The sequence below is a fragment of the Salmo salar genome, chromosome ssa19, assembly GCF_905237065.1.
Source record: "Salmo salar chromosome ssa19, Ssal_v3.1, whole genome shotgun sequence".
Taxonomy (NCBI): domain Eukaryota; kingdom Metazoa; phylum Chordata; class Actinopteri; order Salmoniformes; family Salmonidae; genus Salmo; species Salmo salar.
The window spans coordinates 26,612,484-26,633,328 of NC_059460.1; the positions used below are offsets into that span (position 1 = coordinate 26,612,484).

The 20,845-nt window shown below is 40.5% G+C and overlaps 1 protein-coding gene and 1 long non-coding RNA gene across 2 annotated transcripts in view; one reads left to right on the forward strand and one right to left on the reverse strand.

Annotated features, from left to right (window-relative positions):
- Window positions 1-20,845, forward strand: part of LOC106578607 (uncharacterized) — a 33,842-nt gene that overhangs the window by 8,664 nt on the left and 4,333 nt on the right. The window contains exon 4 of the long non-coding RNA XR_001322487.2: window positions 10,284-10,465. This is a non-coding gene — a long non-coding RNA (uncharacterized lncRNA). The remainder of the gene's footprint in view (window positions 1-10,283; window positions 10,466-20,845) is intronic.
- Window positions 15,962-20,821, reverse strand: LOC106578606 (homeobox protein engrailed-2a). The gene is made up of 2 exons (XM_014157599.1): window positions 19,961-20,821; window positions 15,962-17,977 (listed from the first exon to the last, which is right to left on the reverse strand). The coding sequence occupies exons 1-2, from the start codon at window positions 20,442-20,444 to the stop codon at window positions 17,658-17,660; spliced, it is 804 nt and encodes a 267-aa protein (XP_014013074.1). The 5' UTR covers window positions 20,445-20,821; the 3' UTR covers window positions 15,962-17,657.

Sequence of the window (20,845 nt, forward strand, 5' to 3'; positions counted from 1 at the left end):
AAACAAAAATTAAAGCAGGAAATACCAGTGACTCTATAAAAAGTGGTCAGGTCAAGCAGATGCTAAACTACAGGACTGTTTTGCAAGCACAGACTAGAATATGTTCCGGGATTCTTCCGATGGCATTGAGGAGTACACTATATCAGTCACTGGCTTTATCAATACGTCCATTGAGGACGTCGTCCCCACAGTGATCGTATGTACATACCCCAACCGGAAACCATGGATTACAGGCAACATTCGCAATGAGCTAAATGGTAGAGCAGCCGCTTTCAAGGAGCGGGACTCTAACCCGGAAGCTTATAATAAATCCCGCTATGCCCTCCGACGAACCATCAAACAAGCAAAGCATCAATACAGGACTAAGATTGAATTGTGCTACACCGGCTCCGACTCTTGTCGGATGTGGCAGAGCCTGCAAACTATTACAGACTACAAAGGGAAGCACAGCCAAGAGCTGCCCAGTGACACAAGCCTACCAGACGAGTTAAATAACTTCTATGCTCGCTTCAAGGCAAGTAACACTGAAACATGCATGAGAGCATCAGCTGTTCCAGATGACTGTGTGATCATGCTCTCCACAGCCGATGTGAGTAAGACCTTTAAACAGGTTAACATTCACAACGCCGCAGGGCCAGACAGATTACCAGGACGTGCGCTCCTAGCATGAGCTGACCAACTGGCAAGTGTCTTCACTGACATTTTCAACCTCTCCCTGTCTGAGTCTATAATACCATCATGTTTCAAGCAGACTACAGTAGTCCCTGTGCCCAAGAACACTAAAGTAACCTGCCTAAATGACTACCGACCCGTAGCACTCACGTCTGTAGCCATGAAATGCTTCGAAAGGCTGGTCATGGCTCACATCAACACCATTATCCCAGAAACCCTAGACCCACTCCAATTTGCATACCGCACCAACAGATCCACAGATGATGCAATCTCTATTGCACTCCACACTGCCCTTTCAAACCTGGACAAAAGGAACACCTATGTGAGAATGTTATTCATTGACGACAGCTCAGCGTTCAATACCATAGTGCCCTCAAAGCTTATCATTAAGCTAAGGACCCTGGGATTAAACACCTCCCTCTGCAACTGGATCCCGGACTTCCCTCAGGGGTGCATGCTCAGTCCCCTCCTGTACTCCCTGTTCAATCATGACTGCACGGCTAGGCATGACTCCAACACCATCATTAAGTTTGCTGATGACACAACAGTGGTAGGCCTGATCACCGACAACGATGAGACAGCCTATAGGGAGGGGGTCAGAGACCTGACCATGTGGTGCAAGGATAACAACCTCTCCCTCAACGTGATCAAGACAAAGGAGATGATTGTGGACTACAGGAAAAGGAGGACAGAGCACGCCCCCATTCTCATCAACGGGGCTTTAGTGGAGCAGGTTGAGAGCTTCAAGTTCCTTGGTGTCCACATCACCAACAAGCTAACATTGTCCAAGCACACCAAGACAGTCGTGAAGAGGGCACGACAAAACCTATTTTGCGAAAAGATTTGGCATGGGTCCTCAGATCCTCAAAAGGTTTTACAGCTGCACCATCGAGACCATCACTGCCTGGTATTGCAACTGCTCGGCCTCCGGCTGCAGGGCACTACAGAGGGTAGTGCGTACGGCCCAGTACATCACCGGGGCCATCCAGCCCCCCCCCCGATGCTACTCTCTGTTATTATGTATGCATAGTCACTTAAATAACTCTACCTATATGTACATATTACCTCAACACCGGTGCCCCGCACATTGACTCTGTACCGGTACCCCCTGTATATAGCCCCACTATTGTTATTTACTGCTGCTCTTTAATCATTTTTTATTCCTATCTTTTTTGGCGGGTCTTTTCTTAAAACTGCATTGTTGGTTAAGGGCTTGTAAGTAAGCATTTCACTGTAAGGTCTACCTACACCTGTTGTATTTGGCGCATGTGACAAATAAAATTTGATTTGATATTTCACGTGTTTGTTTTTGTAAGGGAAGTAATGAAATGGTATGGGGGTTTTAATGAAAGTGGTACGCTGTTCAGCTAAAATATTGTAAACATCTTCAATCAATCTGATTCCATTTGACGTTATCACTTAGTGCAGACTTTTCAATATGACCCAACCTGGGATTTGAAATCACAACCTCTGGATTTGGGGTGCCCTGATCTTTCTGCTGGGCCAAAGAGTATGTAGCGTTCTCAGAAGGCATCTGCAATGTCATTAGCTATAATAAATCTCTGCATTTAGCAAAAGAGTTCCCTCTGGGGGCCTCCCAAGTGGCACAGCGGTTTAAGGCACTGCATCGCATTGCTAGAGGCGTCACTACAGACCCTTGTGGCAGGTTGGGCGCCTGCAGGCTGACCGCCTGCAGACTGACCTCGGTCGTCAGTTGAACAGTGTTTCCTGTGACAAATTGGTGTGGCTGGCTTCCGGGTTAAGTGGGTGGGTGTTAAGAAATGTGGTTTGGTGGGTCATGTTTCAGAGGACGCATGACTCGACCTTCGCCTCCCGAGCCCGTTGGGGAGTTGCAGTGATGAGACAAGATCAAAATTGGGGAGAAAAAGGGGGTAAAATACCCCCAAAAATATATCTAAAAATGTAAGTTCCCTCTGCACTGCTATTTTAGTTATTAGTTAATTTGACTATTCTCTCATCATTGATTTAATTTACTTATTTCAGCAATTTCAGGGTTTTCTGTATAGTTGTCTAATGTTGGTGGGACATGTTATTCTGTTTTAATGTTACACCTCACTATGATAAATATAATAGTTTTTCTTGAGTGTATTTTTAAGAAAGCTGAGATTTAATTGGAATTCCAAAGTGTTGGAATACAGGTGAAATCAGTTATTGACACAGACATGGTAGCATAGCAGGAATATCAGAATGCCATCAACCAAGAGGTTGTGAGTTCAAATCCCAGGTGAGAACCTGTTGAATAATAAATGTACATAACATAATCATGTGTGTAAAATATGTAAGTTGAGAACACTGCGACTGCGTGTTCCGGGGACATCCTAACGACTCATTTTTGTTTGCAGGGCATCACCTGTGGAATCTCATGTGAAAAATATCCACATGAAATACCATGTCACGTGAAGTCTTCCAAAACCATGATTTCACATGTGAAAGATTGTGATCATGTGAAATATCATTACATGTGCAAAACATGTTAACATTTCACGTGAAATCATGTGTTTTCTCCATAAGGTTGTCCAGATTGAATAGAGACTGTGGCTGGAAACTTTTGTCCAGGGATGGCATCTCATATTAAACACATTTTTCTTTCCTAGTATGTATCATCTTTCATCGTAAGATACAGTATTACACATTCATACCATGCTGCTGCCCTGGTTATTTATTTTCTTGAGTATTCTTGGGATGAATTGACCAATGGTATAGATGGGCAGGGGTTGCTTCCATGCTAACTCGTTGTTGTTGCTTTGTTCAGAGGAAAAATGGAAGGTGTTTAATAAAAGAGGGACATTAGAGAAGTGTATTCATATCTGGAGTTGTCAGTTGGCAGAATAATGAGATGGACTATTCCTCTCTTCCTCTCTGTCTTCGCTCTTTCTCATTTATCTTACTACACATTTGGTTGAGCGCTTCTTGTACTACCTGTACTTCTTGACTGACCATTAGTCAGCTGAGTTAATTGATAGTTCATGACAATCTCCCTAAAGGAAATGAAATACATAGCCTAGCGTATCACCTGCGTAGTTAAGATATCGACCATCCTGGAGTATTTTTTCCAGCACGCTTCCTCGTACGCATGGCAGTTTTCGTCCTGAGGGTGTATTAACGTTTTTTCTTGATTAGAGGCTCATTCTGTTCACCTGGAATACCTGCACTCTCTCTCCTTCAGCACTGTGACCTTTCATGAATTAAGACGCCCAGGCAGTGGAGTTAGAACCAGTCTACCCCGCGGTTCCTCATAGCTACCATAACTAATTAGTAAAGCTCACCTCTCTCAAAGGTGGAAGAAATTATTTCTAGTACAGGGAGGGTGGGGGTTGGAGGGTAAATACTCACCTACTGCAAACCATGAAAATCCACGTCAGTCAGGAGACCTTTAGGGTAGATTTCATATCTCACTGAGTGCGAGCTAGCATGCCTTTGGCCTATTTCATATATTTGTCTCCACAGAAGTAAAAATGAGAAAAGGGGAAATGCAGACTGCACCATGTCTTTCCTCCTGTCACACAAGGGTGTGGAAAGGTCAGGCCTAATGAAGTCAGAGGTGTGACCCCTGGTATTCAGGGGTGGTGTGCTTGCCCCCACTCCACCTTGCCCCACCAGCCATGTGGGTTAATCCCCATTTGATCCTAATTGATAGGCAATAACACAATCCTTATCCAGGAGCTGTTTTGTCTTCCGCAGCCCAACGTGAGTGTCGGTGACACAAAGTGTGAAAGCGCTAAACCAAATGTGAAATTGATATTTTTCATGTTTGTGTGCTTAAACCCTGCTGTTTTTTTTAAAATAGACATTTACAAAGTGTTGTGTTCAGTTTGTGTCATCTGAGGCTCTTAGCAGGGCTTACAACCGTGACCTCCAGGATCCCTCATTGACCTCAATGGTAACGTTTGTTTTGACTTGACCTCTTTCATCTACAACACCATCTTAAGGACGGTTGTACAGCTGTAAACTGTGGGCTAATTACTTATCATTTCAAAAATACACTGCTCGGTTGCCCCTATCACTTCAATTGATTGTTCGCTAGCGGTGGCTAAAGTTAGCTGAAGTTTGTAGAGGCTATTTAGAGAACTGAACCATGGATTACAGTTTCTGTTGGCCGATAGACTACTTTCATGATGATGAATCATTTAACATCCAGTTGTAAAATACTGAACTTCCCCTTTAAACAAAGTTTTTAATGAGTTGATGTCTTTGGCTGGATTTTAAAGAATCACTTAAAAATGGGGGAAGCATGAATACCATATTATATTCACTGTTACATAGGCCCTCGTTTGTCAAACAATCATAACCTCAAACATGAATACACAGCGAATATCATTTTCATGGAATTATCAATATTAACCGGATCTTACTGTACAATAACATTTTGTGTCACATACAGTATGCAAATGTCTGGTGGTGAACATGCAGTGTTCCGTGACATTTGTGACTGAGCAGTATATTTGGGTGACTGTCATCTCAAATCAAGGGGCACAATTAACGATGGGTTTATGTTCACGTCAAGTCTTGTGCATATTACAAAGAAGTCTGGTTTATCAACCAGGAAACAAATATAGTGTAAGCTCATATCAGTAGAATACTGCAATTTGATGAGTCTAATGTGGAGTTTATGTTTGCTTCCCCATTTCAACCATTTTCAGAAACCTCTATCTAGTAGCTTTACTCCCCCTTTAATCATTTTGCATGGTTTTTTTCTTCAGTGCGCTCATTGTTAAAGACTTTGGGCACTTTCATTAACTTCAGGACTGTGGATAAACAGTGATGCCAAGGAAACCGCAAGCTATGTTTTGGGGTAGCTGTTATGCATGGGCAACTCGCGTCACACCAGGCTACAATGAAGTTTAGCATATTTCAACTAGAAAGCTTTTATCACTGTTTTTATGATTTACTTTTATCAGAAATTGTGTGTAACAAAAAGAAAAGCAGTTTTCAGATGTGTTTCGTCAATAAAGCCCCAGGTTTTTTAAATGTTGTTGGGGAAAACAAAAGGGGAGATTAGACTGCCATTTCTGCAAGTCTCCTTCAACTAGCACAAATAAGCAGGCTGTTTCAGCAGTGTGCTCAGCAGTGTGCAACAGCACACTTTGGCTGAGAAATGCCAGGTGTCGTGTCTGTTCTTGTTCGTTTCACACGGTGACTCGAGTCCCTCCCTGGAACGCCATTCGCAGGTCTCTGTAGGATTGGAAGTTGTTTTCAGTTTGTTTGTTACCAGAAGTAATGGGGAACCATAAGACCAGATAACATAATTTGTTGCTCGGAAAACATTCGTATGAAACAAACACTAATTACGAAGCCAAAATACTGTGGAGTGGGACTGTGCTTATATACTCCATTTGACTGCAGACACCTGCCCTCTTCATGCCACGCTCCCTCGAGTTGTCCCAAAACAGTCGAAGTGAACTGAGTCAGTCTCAGACATCCATCTGTAGACCCCACCCTTACCCTGCAGACAGACAGACACGCCCTGCAGACAGACACACACACACACAATCGAGATGAAATCATAACAGCAATATCACAATGCCGTTTGGCCTTAAAGTATAATTTTCAGAGAAACAAGTAATTAAAAGTGATTACAGTTCAGGAGGAACTGATTATCATGGATTCAAAGTCTTATTGTTTGGCACACGCTCAGTTCTACCTGGAGGATTATTTGAACCATGTAAAAAGTAATTGTCTAAATATTGCTTGTGTATAATCTTATCATGATGCCTGTAGATGCCCGATGATGATAGTTATGTAATTGGCATGTTTTCTAAAATGTCCCTCAATGGCTGGATTTGTTTTCTTTCTAGTCATGGACAACAACATTTGATGAGTTCTCTTGAGATAATTGCAACCTGAAAGAATTTTCTGCCTCTGTAACGATAGATATAGAGACCAGTTTCTGTCCAGAGTCTTTTCAAAGATGGCTGTCCGTTCCTCCAATGGGAATACAATGGATAAGTTATTGAGGGGCCTCCTCTCTTTAAGGATGGCTGGCCGGTTGGATCCTCTTGTTCTCGCATTGTACCATGTCCGGAGAGATGCCCTTCAAATCCCTCACACTGGCCAAGAAAAGACATGGATGGGCCTGTCATTGCTGAGGTAGGAGCTTTGATGAACATGTTACTATCACCTTCAGATCAACAAGAGATAATTTTGACATTAACTCTCTCCTTTCTACACCATTTGTCAATTCAAAGTACTACATTTTCCCCCCCGATGAATTATGAATTAAAATGTGTGGTTATTAACAGATGGCTTAAGAATGGTGCTCAATAGCCACATTTCGATTGTTGTTGTTTTCTGCGGTTATGCAGCAAAAATCCATATTTGCATAAATCCTTCAACATGGTTATAGCTCACACTGGCTTTATTTGTAGATGCAGATTGGGTCCCAATCTCTGGGCTGAATGTGTGAGGCTTTACTGTATGTTTGCTTATCTGTCCAGCCATCCAATCTATTCAAATAGGATCCCTTTAATTAAAGGGAGGCGCGGCACGCCAGGCTTATTCTCTTCCAGGGACCTTTTCTCTTATTTTGGGGACCAGATGGTGGAGGGGCACGGAAGCTCCCCTTTTGTGTGGACGGCCCCTGTGAAAAGAGCCTCTTCTCCCTAATGTAATCAGTGGCACCGGAAGGGTCCATTCTGGGCTGTGAAAGGAGACAATTGGGTCTGGACACGTCCAGATTACAGAAACGCAGAGTTCATCGGCCGACCCTGCCCCCTTTGACCAGGGCTATGGCACGGAGGAGCGTCAGCTTTGATCAGTGGAGGGTGGAGGGCACTGATCCGACCTGCCCTCTTTACCCTGTACTTGGCTGCTCCTGACACCTTCTTCCGGAAAGAGCCAGGGGGATTGGCCTGTGGTGGTGGGGCATCATGACCTGTCTAGACACTGTCACATGTTGCTGTGGTGTTGCCAAGGGGAAATTATGAACTCTGACCTTAAATGTAGTTGGTTAAGAGTTACTGGTCATCTAAAGGGATGGGTTTTTTGGGGTGGGGGGAGGATGTGACCCACATAATACACAGTCTTCTGGAAAGGATCACTAGGTTGAATGCATTGACAAAAGTTTTCCTGAAGTTTCATTTGATTTGTTTTTGTTTCATTAATTTTGTATAAGTCTGAGCAGGAACTGCTACATAACATTGAAGGGCACAATGGCATGGTACATATGTGGCGCTAACTGCTCTGACAAGCAAACACGTTTCTTTATTTCATTTGTTTGTTAGCAGATTATACCTGCTCACTTGGGGATGTTTGTGGAAGCATGATTGACTTTATGTGGTACGGGGACCCAGCATAGCAGATGATCTACATGGGAGCATTTCTTCTGGATTTTCAGTATTTTACAGTTGGGACATCAAATTTCATAAAGTTTTCAGTAAGTAATCTTTGAAATATTTTTCTGATAAATGCATTATTTTGGTTATGTGTAAAATAACCCAACATACTTTTATTATAGTATTTGAGTAATTTGTGAAGTTTTTTAATAATTTTATGTACTAAGTAATACAGGGTAATATAATGTAAAAATAAAAAAAAGTTTGAACATAGCTTCTTAATAGACTCAAAGGCATTGCATTGTTTTTGTGCAAATTGACTCTGAAAAGCAGTGTAACTATAGCTTGTATGGAATATTGCAAGGCCACTTCTATTCTTATATTGAGGGACATAAATTGCTGTATCATGTCAAGAGATATCCATTTGGTTTGTTGACAGTTCTGACAGTTTAGCCACCCACTCGAATATATGAGAACAGAATTTAACAAATCTTGTCAAATAATGAAGTTATTACAATATATTTATTGATTCAATGTATAATAGAACTGTTAATAAATGGTCAATAAAGCGTGTCTACGTAGTTTGTCTACTTCTGTTGTTCCTTGATAAAAATAAACAAATCTGCGGTCTACTATTCACATTTTTTTCCAATATCCAAGAAGGAAAACTCATTGTTTCGTTAGTACATTAACGTTAACATTTTTGTAATTTCATATACTCTCTTATCCAGAGTGAATTACAGTACTGGTTCCCCGTGGGAATCGAACCCAAAACCCTTGCGTTGCAAGCGCCATGCTCTACCAACTGAATCACACGGGACACACATCGTACCGTTATTTATTTTGAGTTTGTGATGACCAGTGCCTATTCACTAGCACACATCCAGCTGCAGGAAACGGTGGTTGTTGTTCCTGTGGACCACTGGGTGTAGTGATTCTTCCATCATGGCCGCTGCTGCCACCCCGCCCTCACGTCTGCCACTCAGCAGTAAAATGGCAGCATGGAGGAGACAGGAGTGGTGATGCGCTCACCACTCCTATGTGGCTGCTGTGGCACACTCCACTGAACCATAACCCTTTCCGTTCACCACACCGAGCTTAGGGGCTCTCTATATGTCTTTAGGTGGTTTTATTAAACTGTTCAAACACGGTGACGTATGAGGGCGAGTTATTATATGAGGGTGTGCTTAGGGAAAGAATAATTGCATAGGACAGCACAGGTAGAAGGTGCTACTAATACAGATGATGGGTAGCCTAGCCTACCACCATTTTCTCTGTGACTGTAGCCACAGGAATGGTCGACAGTGCAAGCCTTTCAGACACTCTCAATGATAGAATTGATGTTGATTCGCCATGGTAATGTGTGGCAGACCACACACTAGAAGTATAAGGATCTGGATTGGTGAGTAGTGTTATTTGCAAAAAGGACTTTACAGTGGCAGTTTTTGCATTTGTCTGGCAAGTAACTAAGTAACTAGGAACAGTGGACAAAACTGGTTCAAATTAGGCATTTAAAACCAGTTTTGCTCACTGGGATACAGTAAACGGTACATCATGCTGTGAGGCTTATCTTCGTGCATTGATACGTTTTTGTTATCGGCAGTTATCAAATGAGAGGTTGGAGCCAAGTTCTAATGCCCAATTTCACCAGCTCCTCTACTGAGCATAGAGAAGCCTTTATGGTGCTCTATGCTTAATCTACCAGTCAATGTACACAGTAAAAGGGCAAACAGGGATTTAGTTACATAATCATATTTTATTCCTCTTGCGTAACACGTCTGCGCTGTTTTTCTGCAGTATCATGTCTCCAATGATGCTTCTCGTCACCATAGAACACTGCGTCATTTGTTCTTCCAGAATTGTACTGTACTCAGAAGTAGAATCTGTTTTTGTGGCATAGGAAGGGCATTGAGTGGTCTGAAACATGGTTACCCTTACATTTGTGTCAAATGGGTGAATATATTACAATTTTGGTTTATTGTGGTGATTATATGCCATTGATGCCAAATGTTGTTTTACAGAATACGATAACAAATCCCATTGCAGTACTCTTATCTGTTAGCTTCTGCCCCAGCAACTTTGAATGTAGCCTAATTCAGAGGTCATTCTTTACAATCTGTTGATGAACACCAATTTTGTACTTTTCCTGATAAATGAATTGTTGTGATGCAGTATACAGCACTTTGCCATCCAATCTACACACAATACATAAGAAAAGATAGATTGGATCATACGAAACAGTGGTCAAATTAGGCACCCCTGGTAAATAAGGTAATCTCATTTGTTCACAATGTATATTTGTGTCTTTTTTTTGTTCAGTGTGAGAGGAGGATGGCTGTGCTGTGCTCCACGAAGAAGATGTCATGCTGAGGATGGGTTTCTGCACTGATGTTTTTGGTGTGATGTAGCAGCGGCTCTCTCACTGTGTCTCTGTTGCCCATGATGCGTAACCATAGAGAGTGATTGACAGCGTGGTCCCTACACAGCAAAGGGGGCCTGAGGTGAGTAGGATGTGCCCTTGGCCCTGCCTGTCTGGCTGCCTTTGTTTCTCCCAGCAACTCAGATACATATTACAAAGGACAGATATTATGGATGTGGATGTCTGCATCCAGCCAAAATGTTAGACAAATTCTGTTTTGGGGGTATAGAAAAATAAGAACAATTACAACGGTCAGGGTTAAAATCAAGGATGTTAATATGGTATGGACTATGAGAATCCTAAACCTCTCTCGTTGTTTATTCCACGGCTTGGCCATATGAGAGATTGCTCATGACAGTACAGTATAGAAGAAAAATCATGTGCTGACTCCATTTCCAATGTTTATGATTTGCATGATGTTTCAGTCAGTGTTCCCAAAATGGTGGGTCAGACCCACTCACGTGCCGCGGCCAATTCTTACTAGGGAATGTTGCTTGTGGGGTCCTGAAAAAAATATTGAATGACGAATTCACAGCGAAAAAAGTTTGGGAACTGTTGTAGTGTTGCCGAGTTCAACGTTTAGATTTCCACTGTGTTGAAAACTGCACCATGACCCAGTCAGTCTGTACTAGTCACAACTGAGGTTTATTGGTCAACTCCAAATTATAGACTATTAGGTTTAGACATGTCTGAGGTGTAATGAAAAATCTTACAGTGGAATGAACATCCTTTCATACTCTTCACTTCCTAATCTGTAATGTAAGTGAAATGTGAATATGGTATTCTATTCTAGAAACCTTGACATGACATTTAAAAAGAAATCCCCTACACTGCTATTGTATTTCACTGCAGCCTTTATAAACATTTAACAGAACGTTTTGATGTGGGTTGTTATGTCATATGTGGACTTAGAATTCACTTTCGGCATTTTAAGAAAAGTGTTTGTGCATGAAAATGAAGGAATTGAGGGAAATTGGAGCTAATGCTTTATTGGCGTTATGCCTTATAGTTGATGGAGTTGGAATTTGAGTGAATCTGAATATAAGTTATATTTCATGAAGTTCAGTTACTGCAATATACCACAGCCCTGTCAGTTCGAAAACATAACCATCAGAACTACTTGATGATTGATTATTCTCTTGCAATGGTACACCATCAGCCAAACTTCAAATTCGTAAAATCCACAAAAGTGATGCTCTACCATGAATTCATGCTATGAACGGTCTTCTTCACTTTCATATTATCGTATGGACTTTTGCCAGAGCTTAAGACAATTTCACTTCAGTTCTTGTCAGTTCAGGGAATTCAGTTTTAGAATAAAAATCTGCATAGATAATTTGAGACCATTTTCTCTGATCCCTACTTTTTTTATGAATCGCCAACAACATCGTAGCATGGTGTTACTTTAGGTTTTTTTTGCAAGCGAATCAAATCATCCATAAATTGAAATGAATTATATTTGGTATGCATCAATCAATCAGCAACGTTATTCAATTGGTTAGTTTAGTCCAGGAAGTGTTTTCAACAAGTTTGTAGATTATGAAAATTCATGAGATATCTTTTTTTTAAAGACAAAAATGCCTCCTAGGTGAGAGATTGGGTAGGGTAACCTATAACAGAAAGGGACATTGTATATCCTACATGATTATAACAGCCTAATGGAAGTGGAAAGGTCCCTAAAAACGTCTAGCATTACGATGAAAATGATCCCGTGCCTCTGTTTTCAAGGGGTCACTCAAACGCAGTGTGTGAAATGAGAGTTGCCTTCTGTGTGTCTTCTTAGAATGCATCCGCTTCTCATTGTCTGCCCAGTCAACTTCTGCAGGCCCCAGTGCCCTGAGTCTCATACATGAGAGATCAAGGGTTACCAAGGTGCTATTGAGAGAGAGAAGGGCTCAATACCAAAAGGAACAAACTGCACCACAAAATACTCATTTCCTTTGCATGTTAGGTGCCCTGGTGGGGATTCAGACAGGGTCACTGACACAACTGCTGGAGTTGCTGTTTGTCTCATCATTGTTCTTAATGAAAACGGACCCAGCTCTGTGTGTGTGTGCATGCGTGCGCGCGTGCGTGTGTAGCTTGATAATGCATTGTGGTGGTTATCCATGTTGGACCTGACTATGGTCAAGCAGTGCCAGACAGAAGTACCTCATTTAGAAAGGTAAGAGGTTCATCTGTCCACTCGGGTTCTCTCCACAAAGTCCAGTCACTGAGCTCTGGCATTAACTTGTATTCTAACAAGATTAAAATATATTTGTCCTGGGGATTAGCACAGTTAGGTGCCCTTTTGCCTTCTTTTTGCAGTGGTGCGGTGACAGTGGGCTTTGATCTGCGTTGCATGGCAAGGGTCCTGGCTTGGGCCTGGCCATTCGAGTGCCTAGTGTGAAATTGGCCTGATGTCATCCCCGTTCTCCACCTTTTACATCTTTCACCAGTTTTAATTATGTTTCCGCCACAAAGCCCGGGCACCTCGGAGCAAATTCCACTCGGGCTATAGGAAGCATTTAGAAACTATGGTTAAATGTCACAGTAGGGGAGGGGGAGGGCATAGCAGGATGGGTTCTTTTGTAGAAGCGGTAGACAAGGGGCATTAATACTTTTCTGTTCTTTTTTCTTATTCTCTCTCTCTCTTTCTCTATCTCTCTGCCACCTAACTGCCCGTTGGCAGTGAACTTTTGAAAAGTCCTGTGAACTTTCAAAGCAATGACTTCTATTCTCCTTTAAAAAATAGATTTTTTAAAGAAAGCATTTTAAGGCCCACGTGTATGTTTGTACAGAAGTTGCTCACTTTCAGTTAACTAACCATTCATCGCAATGGAAACCAATAATGTTTTCTTTGGATAGCTAGCTCTTAAAATGTTACCTACGAAACCTCAATGTATTGTATCATGCATTATAACTCTGGTACAGTTCTCAAGTAAAACCACTATGGTTTCTAAACCATCATTTATGGTCTCCTTGAACGTTTATACAACAAGCAACGGTTTTAGGGCAGAGCAGTTTGTTATTTCTTTGAAGAGTGATGGGGTTTTTGATGTTGGGTTTGAAACTTGGGAAATTTTTATGAGAGGTTCCCATCGAAATGTTGCATAAAAAGGTGCAGGAGAGAGAGTGTGTGTGTGTGAGAGAGAGGGAGAACAGAGAGAGGAAGAAATACGGGGGAGTGAGTTTGGGTGAGAAAGTACTGTGTGTAGAGAATGGGTTACTGTGGGCTGGGGGGAATTAGCCACCTGCAGCCATGACAGGAGGCTTTGACCTTCATTGGTTTCTCGCTCTCGCTCTCTCTCCATCTCTCTCTCTCTCTGTCTTTTATTCTTTCTCCTTCCCTTTCCCGCCTGGTCACAGAACCACAGACTCCTTTCAGAAGCAGTAAGTACTGACCGTGTGCGAGTGAGACACTGGCCTTTCTCCCATCATGCCAGTCAATGACTGTTATAGGCGTTGTGTTCAAAGACTAGCGGCACAAGTATGGAAATGCAGCGAAAGCGTTGTATAAAAATTAAAAAAATAGGAGGAAAAAAAAAGTGAAATGCCTGGAAACGGTCACCGTCTACCACTTTGCCTGGTGCATGTTCTTTTGTTTTGAAACTTTTGCTAACTTTTTTCGGTTGTGTACGGATCAGTAGAGCGAAGGTATCCATCCACAGACTCAGATTATGTTGGCCTGCGATTTGAATAACAAATGTTGTTTTTATTTACAATGACTTGTCACAGTTTGCTGAATGTTCTCTTTCAGATAAACATTCTCTACACAGTTTGTAAGATATGGAATTATACAACTGCCATAAAATGTTTACAAGAAAACAATCCAAAAAGTACAAAGGAAGCTTTCCCACTGGGCACACACTGGTTGAATCATTCTTGTTTCCTCATCCTTTCAATGAAATTATGTTGAACCAACGTGGAATAGACGTTGAATTGACGTCTGTGCCCAGTGGGTTAGAATTTCTCTATTTGTTTTGCAAGCTATATGCTATTTGGGTAATTCATAGAAGATCTGGAAGTATGTAAAAAAAAAAGTGTTTTATATTTTATCAATATCAATATTTTTGGGTCAAGGATGACATAAAACAAAATGATCCCCCAACAGTCCAAAACTAGCTGTTTTGGTTATATTCTGACGATTTGATTGAATGAAGTCATAGGCTAGCTCATTTTCATTACAAATCCGTGTGATTTAAGGCCCATCTGAGTAGTATATGGGTTAATATGGAAATTTGGCAAGATTTGTCTCTGTTTGTCTTAGACCTTGAGAAAAGATATCCAATACATTTGATGCGTCTTTATTTTGTTCTATTTATGGGTAATGTTGTGATTATTCTAATCACAATAAAAGTGAAGAAGTACTCAAATATGATGTGTTTTAAATGAGTATGTTTGTGTCACCTGTATTGACGAACCTATGTGATGACAACACAAACCTCTGGGAACGTAAAGATATTGGATGAAATTCACTTTTTTCACAAATTTTCATGAGAAAACATAAGACCTACTTGGAACTTACACTGAGTGTACAAAACATTACGAACACCTTCCTAATATTGAGTTGCACCCCCTTTTTGCCCTCAGAACGGCCTCAATTCGTCGGGGCATGCACTCCACTCTAAGGTGTCGAAAGCATTCCACAGGGATGCTGGCCCATGTTGACTCCAATGTTTTCCACAGTTGTGTCAAATTGGCTGGATGAACTTTGGGTAGTGGACCACACGACAATCTGTTGAGCGTATAAAACCCAGCAGCGTTGCAGTTCTTGACACACTAAACCGGTGCACCTGGCACCTATATCATACCCCGTTCAAAAGCACTTGAATCGTTTGTCTTGGCCATTCACCGTCTGAATGGCACACATACACAATCCATGTCTCAATTGTCTCAAGGCTTAAAAATCCTTCTTTAACCTGTCTCCTCCCCTTCACCTACACTGATTTGAAGTGGATTTAACAGGTGGCCAATAAGGGATCATAGCTTTCACCTGGATTCACCTGGTCAGTCTATATCATGGAAAGAGCAGGTATTCCTAATGTGTTGAACCAGCAAAGGTTGACATTTACGCATTCAGCTTTGTGGTGATATTTCTATTTTATTGTAGGCCTTGTGTCACATGAAACAAATATTTTGGTCATTATTTATTTGTATTTATGTAGTAGTCTTATTGGTAAGGTAACTGTAACGTCAATGGTCTTCAGAAGGGAGTGTCATTTTGGGTGTTACACCAAATAATAGGGCACGACTCAGGTACCGTTCTGGGCTGGACCTAAACACTCAGGGGTAGAAATAGTACCAACCCATGGTGGACACATTCAAATCATGTAAATATACTCGATTTTAGATTTTGTTTTGCATTTTGTCATTGACCATTTTGGTCGAAAGGTTACTTACTACGAATGACTCTTTGGTCAGCGGTGTTGCCAAACCAATGACGTCATCCACAGGGATCCACTCCTATTTTGGCAATGGAGGATCACGTTTTCTTTCCAATCTTTCTGTGTTTGCATAGAAATGCCCATGTCTCATAGACGTTCAATTATCCTTGACTGTGGATTATAGAAAAATGATGATGCTCGATACATTTTTAAGTGTATCTTCGAGGTTTATTGACTTTTCTTTTCCAGTTTTTCATGAGGCAGTTAATTACACAATTAATACATACATGATAATTATGTACATTATACCAAAGAATATGTTGGAACATAAAATAAAAATAGCATTGTATAATAATACAACTCCGTGTTGTAATTTCATTTAAACATATTCATCTATAGATAGATATTCGCTGATGAGGAAATTCAATATGTCACACCAGCAGTTTTCATGAAGGCAATAATCTTGAATCAAATAGTCTGCATTTTGAAGTAATACTGCTTCTCTGATTCGGCACAGTTCTGTCTCATAAAAAAGTTCTCGCTTGAACTTTAAGGCAAAGTGTGTTCAGTTTGGTGGATTGTAATTCACACACACTTTTTGCAGATACACAACAAAACAATTCAAAAGGCAAAAGTCCACAATTTGGTATGGATAGTCTAAAACTTAGCTTGATCATACTCTTGTCGACAAAGACAGAAGTTTATAAACACAGTTATTTGCCCAAGTACAACAAATTGCAGCTTTCATGCAAAGGCCCCATAAACCATTTTCAAAGAGAAGTTATTGCAAGATAAGCAAGCAGTGTAAATACCTCAGAAATCTACACAAAAGCAACACCGTTCATTGGATAGATTTTTTCCCCCTCAATATAATATATATAAATACACATGAAATTCTTTCAACAACAATAAAAGAGATTTTCAACTATTGTTATACAGTCACTAATGGTTTTGTTTGTTTTTTAATGATATATATGTATATTAAATAAAAATGTATATAGAGAAATAACTCCATGGGACGGATAGTTGACAGCCTACATCAGATACCTTGTGTCTACTTTTGATCAAGTAGGCCTATAACACTTTCAGCCAAGAGTGTGTTAAACGTTTTGTCATCATTGTCACTATGCTACAGAGTTGTCTCCCACGTTATAGGCAGCATTGTAATCATTCAAAACAATTTTCTACAAGAGATGATTTATATTGCTCTTCAAAAACGATTTATAGAGGCCTTGGTACATTGATATAACACAGAACACGCACATGTTTCATGGAAATGAACTTGGCTTAGATGTAGTTATGAGACAAAATCTAAATTTGAATCCTACGTATTAGCAATGTGTGTATTATGTTTGCTAACCAAACCATTGCTACCCAATCACTTCTGTGGTTATATGAATTTTCCAAAAATAGTATTAAAATCCATCTACTTTTCAATTAAGTCTGCACATCACTGACACTCAAACCCCTTGCTATGTCCTTTTTACACTAAACCTCAATAAAACCAGAATAACCATGGGAATAAAATATCTTGTCAGCAAATGTATTAAGATTCACAGTTGCCTGGATGCAGCAGAAAATATTCTTTGGACTTAAGCAGGTTGTTTTTCACTTCACTGACAGATCTCAACGTCAAGTGCCAGATAAAAGCGCTATAATGTAAAAAATGACAATGAATAGCAATATAAAATGAAGTGTATAACAAGCATTTATACTTTTCCTGGAAGAAAAACGACACACGTTACAGGAGATTGAAAACGTACCTTTTTACAACATATTTTTATAGACATGATATTGCAGAAATATCTCTATATATTTATCAATTTATGCTGGTATATTCTATACACTGGCCCTTTATTCGATGAAATTATTGCATTGTAAATATACTGATCTGTATCTCTCTCGAAATCAATCGCTGTCTGATTTGTCATCTTTTGACGTCGTAGCATGATTGTACAGTCCCTGTGCCATCAGGTGCAAGGCTAGGGTGTTTTTTGCGCCGGTGGCCTTCTTGATTTTTGCCCTTTTGTTCTGGAACCAGATTTTGATTTGAGATTCGTTAAGGCCGAGTTCTTGCGCCAGGGACTGTCGCCTTTGTTCGGTCAGATACCGGTTCGTTTGAAACTCGGTTTTTAGTCTTTGTAGCTGTTCAGCTGTAAAGGCCGTCCTTGGTCGCTTGTCCTCTTTGCTGGCGGTGGTTTTCTTCTTTGGTTTTCGAGATCTCGGTCCTGTGTTTTAGAAAACAATATTATTATTAGCCAAAACCAATCAAAATATGAAATGTGAAAACTTGGTGTAGCCTATAGGATATAAGTGTTCCAGTTACTACAACTGTGTAGTAATACATACATACATTAATTAATTAATTAATTTAGGCCCTACTTATTTATTTATTATTACACTGTATGCCAATACCTCGTGCAATCATAGAAAAAAGGGTTACAAAAGGGTTCTTCGGCTGTCCCCTTAGGAGAACCCTTTTTGGTTCCAGGTACAACCCTTTCCACAGTTCTACCTGGAACCAAAGTGGGTTATACCTGGAACCAAAAAGGGTTCTTCAAAGGGTTTCCCTATGGGGACAGCCGAAGAACCCTTTTAAGTTATAGATAGCCCCTTTTGTCTAAGAGTGTTTTGCTCATGCAAAAAAAAAAGGATTTGAGTGTTAATTTCAATGCATACCATTCCATATCACACAAGAGTTGTCAAAATAGTAAGGAATAAAGATTAATATTGATAATGTAACCGTAGTTCCGCACTTCTTTACGTAGAACAATGCATTGGTAGATATGTAGATGGTAGGTAGGCCTATACCGATGGGGCATGTCGGTTCAGTAGTTTGTTATGGTCATTGGAGGATATGCTGAGTAGGCCTGAAATATATCAACACAACTGGACCTCCCATCTCAACTGCAACTTACTGAATAATATCAAATATATATTTTTCGTAAATAATTGTTTATATTATACTCTTCATTTTATATACAGTTAGGCTAATAGCCTATAGGCTTGATGATGTCTAGTGGAATACATTGGCTTATATCGTAGCCTATAGGTTGCTGAATTTGGTCTTTGGCTGTTGTTAATTATTTTTCTAAGTTTGCCCTTTGGTGAGTAAACATGATGGGTTGTAATTGAGTAGTAAAAAAAATCGTCAGCCCAAACTATTTGATAAAAAAAAAAGTGGTGACGTCTGTTTGGGCAAGTAGGCCTGGATGACTATCAAAGAGATTATTCAATACATTTGGAGCTCGCTGGAGATGATAAACCAACGTACAACGTTTTAAGATATGCAGCCCATGGGGATACCATCGAATAGTAGTCTAGTTCATGCGATCAACGTTACATAATGCATGAGAACATTGTGTACAATACGATTTTTAGAATTTAACGAAAATGCATTCGAATATTTGAGTTTTTACACAAGTAGAATATAGAATAATGAAGGAAACGTTCATGTTTTATGTGCTAAATATGCTAAATATTTAGAGACCCAGGCAACTCCGTTGTGAAATCTCATGCATAAACAAAAAGAGTGGATTTGCACGACAGAATTGTCGAGGAAAAATACCCTATAAAGTCCTTTAACCTATTGTATTTTATTATATTTCATAATTCTTTGAAAGACGTATTGTTTTGGTGATATGTGCGCAGATGTTTATAGGAACCTATAGTAGTAGGCTAACCTAGTATTACATTGGTTATGATCTAGCTAGCCCAAAGCAATAGCCATCGCAATGACGGTATCATATCCGTATTATGGGACTATAATTGAAATACTCATGAAAAAATACAAAATTGTATGAGGCTATTCCAAAATTCGAAAAATTACTATTTATCCCGCACACTATAGGCTTTTAACATTAATGTGTAGACTTCCGATATCCCTGCGTTTGCACATTTCAGTTTTAAAGCAATGCAGGATGCTATTTTGAGCGGCTTGTTTTGTCGTGAAATTTTGCCATTATTCAGACTCGTGGCAATTCTTTAGCGTTCTATAATATTGATAGGCTATCGGCTCTTATGCTTTTATTGTTAGTCATGTTTCCACCGATACACTTTGAAGATTTTGCAAGGTTTTTCTGATCTTAAAACAGGTGAACACTATTTGCCCTCCTTTCCTGGAAGAACTCGGTCAAGGCGTTTGAGGTCAGTGTTACAACGGGCCGGTGTATTTCAGGTTACAAAGACGAGGGAAAATAATCCTAGCCTACCTGATGAGGGCCTGTCCGAGTATCTGGTGCAGTACACCCAAGCTGGCCAGAGCATAGGCGGTTTGGATGGTGTAATTGAGCTGGCTTGAGAACTATCCGAGTCCGAGCTTAGGCACTGATCTCCATTCTCCCCGCGGGGTTTCAGGGGCTCTTCGGTCGCTATTTCAGCCTTCTTGGCCACGCCGCCTGGATGAGGAGTGGAAGTTCCCTCTGTTGGCACAGTACTCCCCACTTGCTCCGTTCTTGGAACAGCCGGGCTATGGTTCTCTCTGGTAGCGTGACTACTTTCTTCATGATTTATGTTATCTTCTTTTTTCCGGCCAAAGTCTGGCCGTAAGATATTATCGATGAAGAAATTGGTGACTCGGTGCGGGATCTGCTGCAGGTTGCCCGGCGCTTGTAATAGAGGGAGTATCACTCTATTTGACTCATCCGCCGACCCTTGGCGCACCGCATCTCTGTTGCTATGATCATTTTCTTCCATACTGATACACTTTCCAGTTTTCTTTCCTTAACCCCTTTATTGCTCTCCCGCACCGAAATGAGCGCAATCCACTTTTGTGGGAGGCGGAGCTTTTCAAATGTTTGAATAAAGGTTTTAAAAAATAAAAAATAAAGTCAAATCTTGTTGAGTGTGCTGGACACCATGCAACCCTTTGCGATAGTGCCCACAGACAAAAACATAGTTTTGGTCATATATTCCCAAACTTGGCTATCCTATATTGTTGCACTGGATAGACACCATTTGTCATTTGCCCATCCAATTTGGTACTATCCGGTTTCAGTCTGTCCAATACAAGTGCTTCAATTACTAAACTAAGGGTAAATAAAGAGGCTTCTGATCCTGAAATACACTCACTGGAGTTTTGTTCTTATTTTCAATAC

What these genes read in the sequence shown, in the direction of transcription:
- LOC106578606 (XM_014157599.1), bottom strand. Translation starts at nt 20,444, where the DNA reads ATGGAAGAAAATGATCATAGCAACAGAGATGCGGTGCGCCAAGGGTCG. An exon ending in CTCGGACAGGCCCTCATCAG is followed by an intron (nt 17,978 to 19,960) that starts GTAGGCTAGGAT and finishes TCTAAAACACAG; the next exon opens with GACCGAGATCTCGAAAACCA.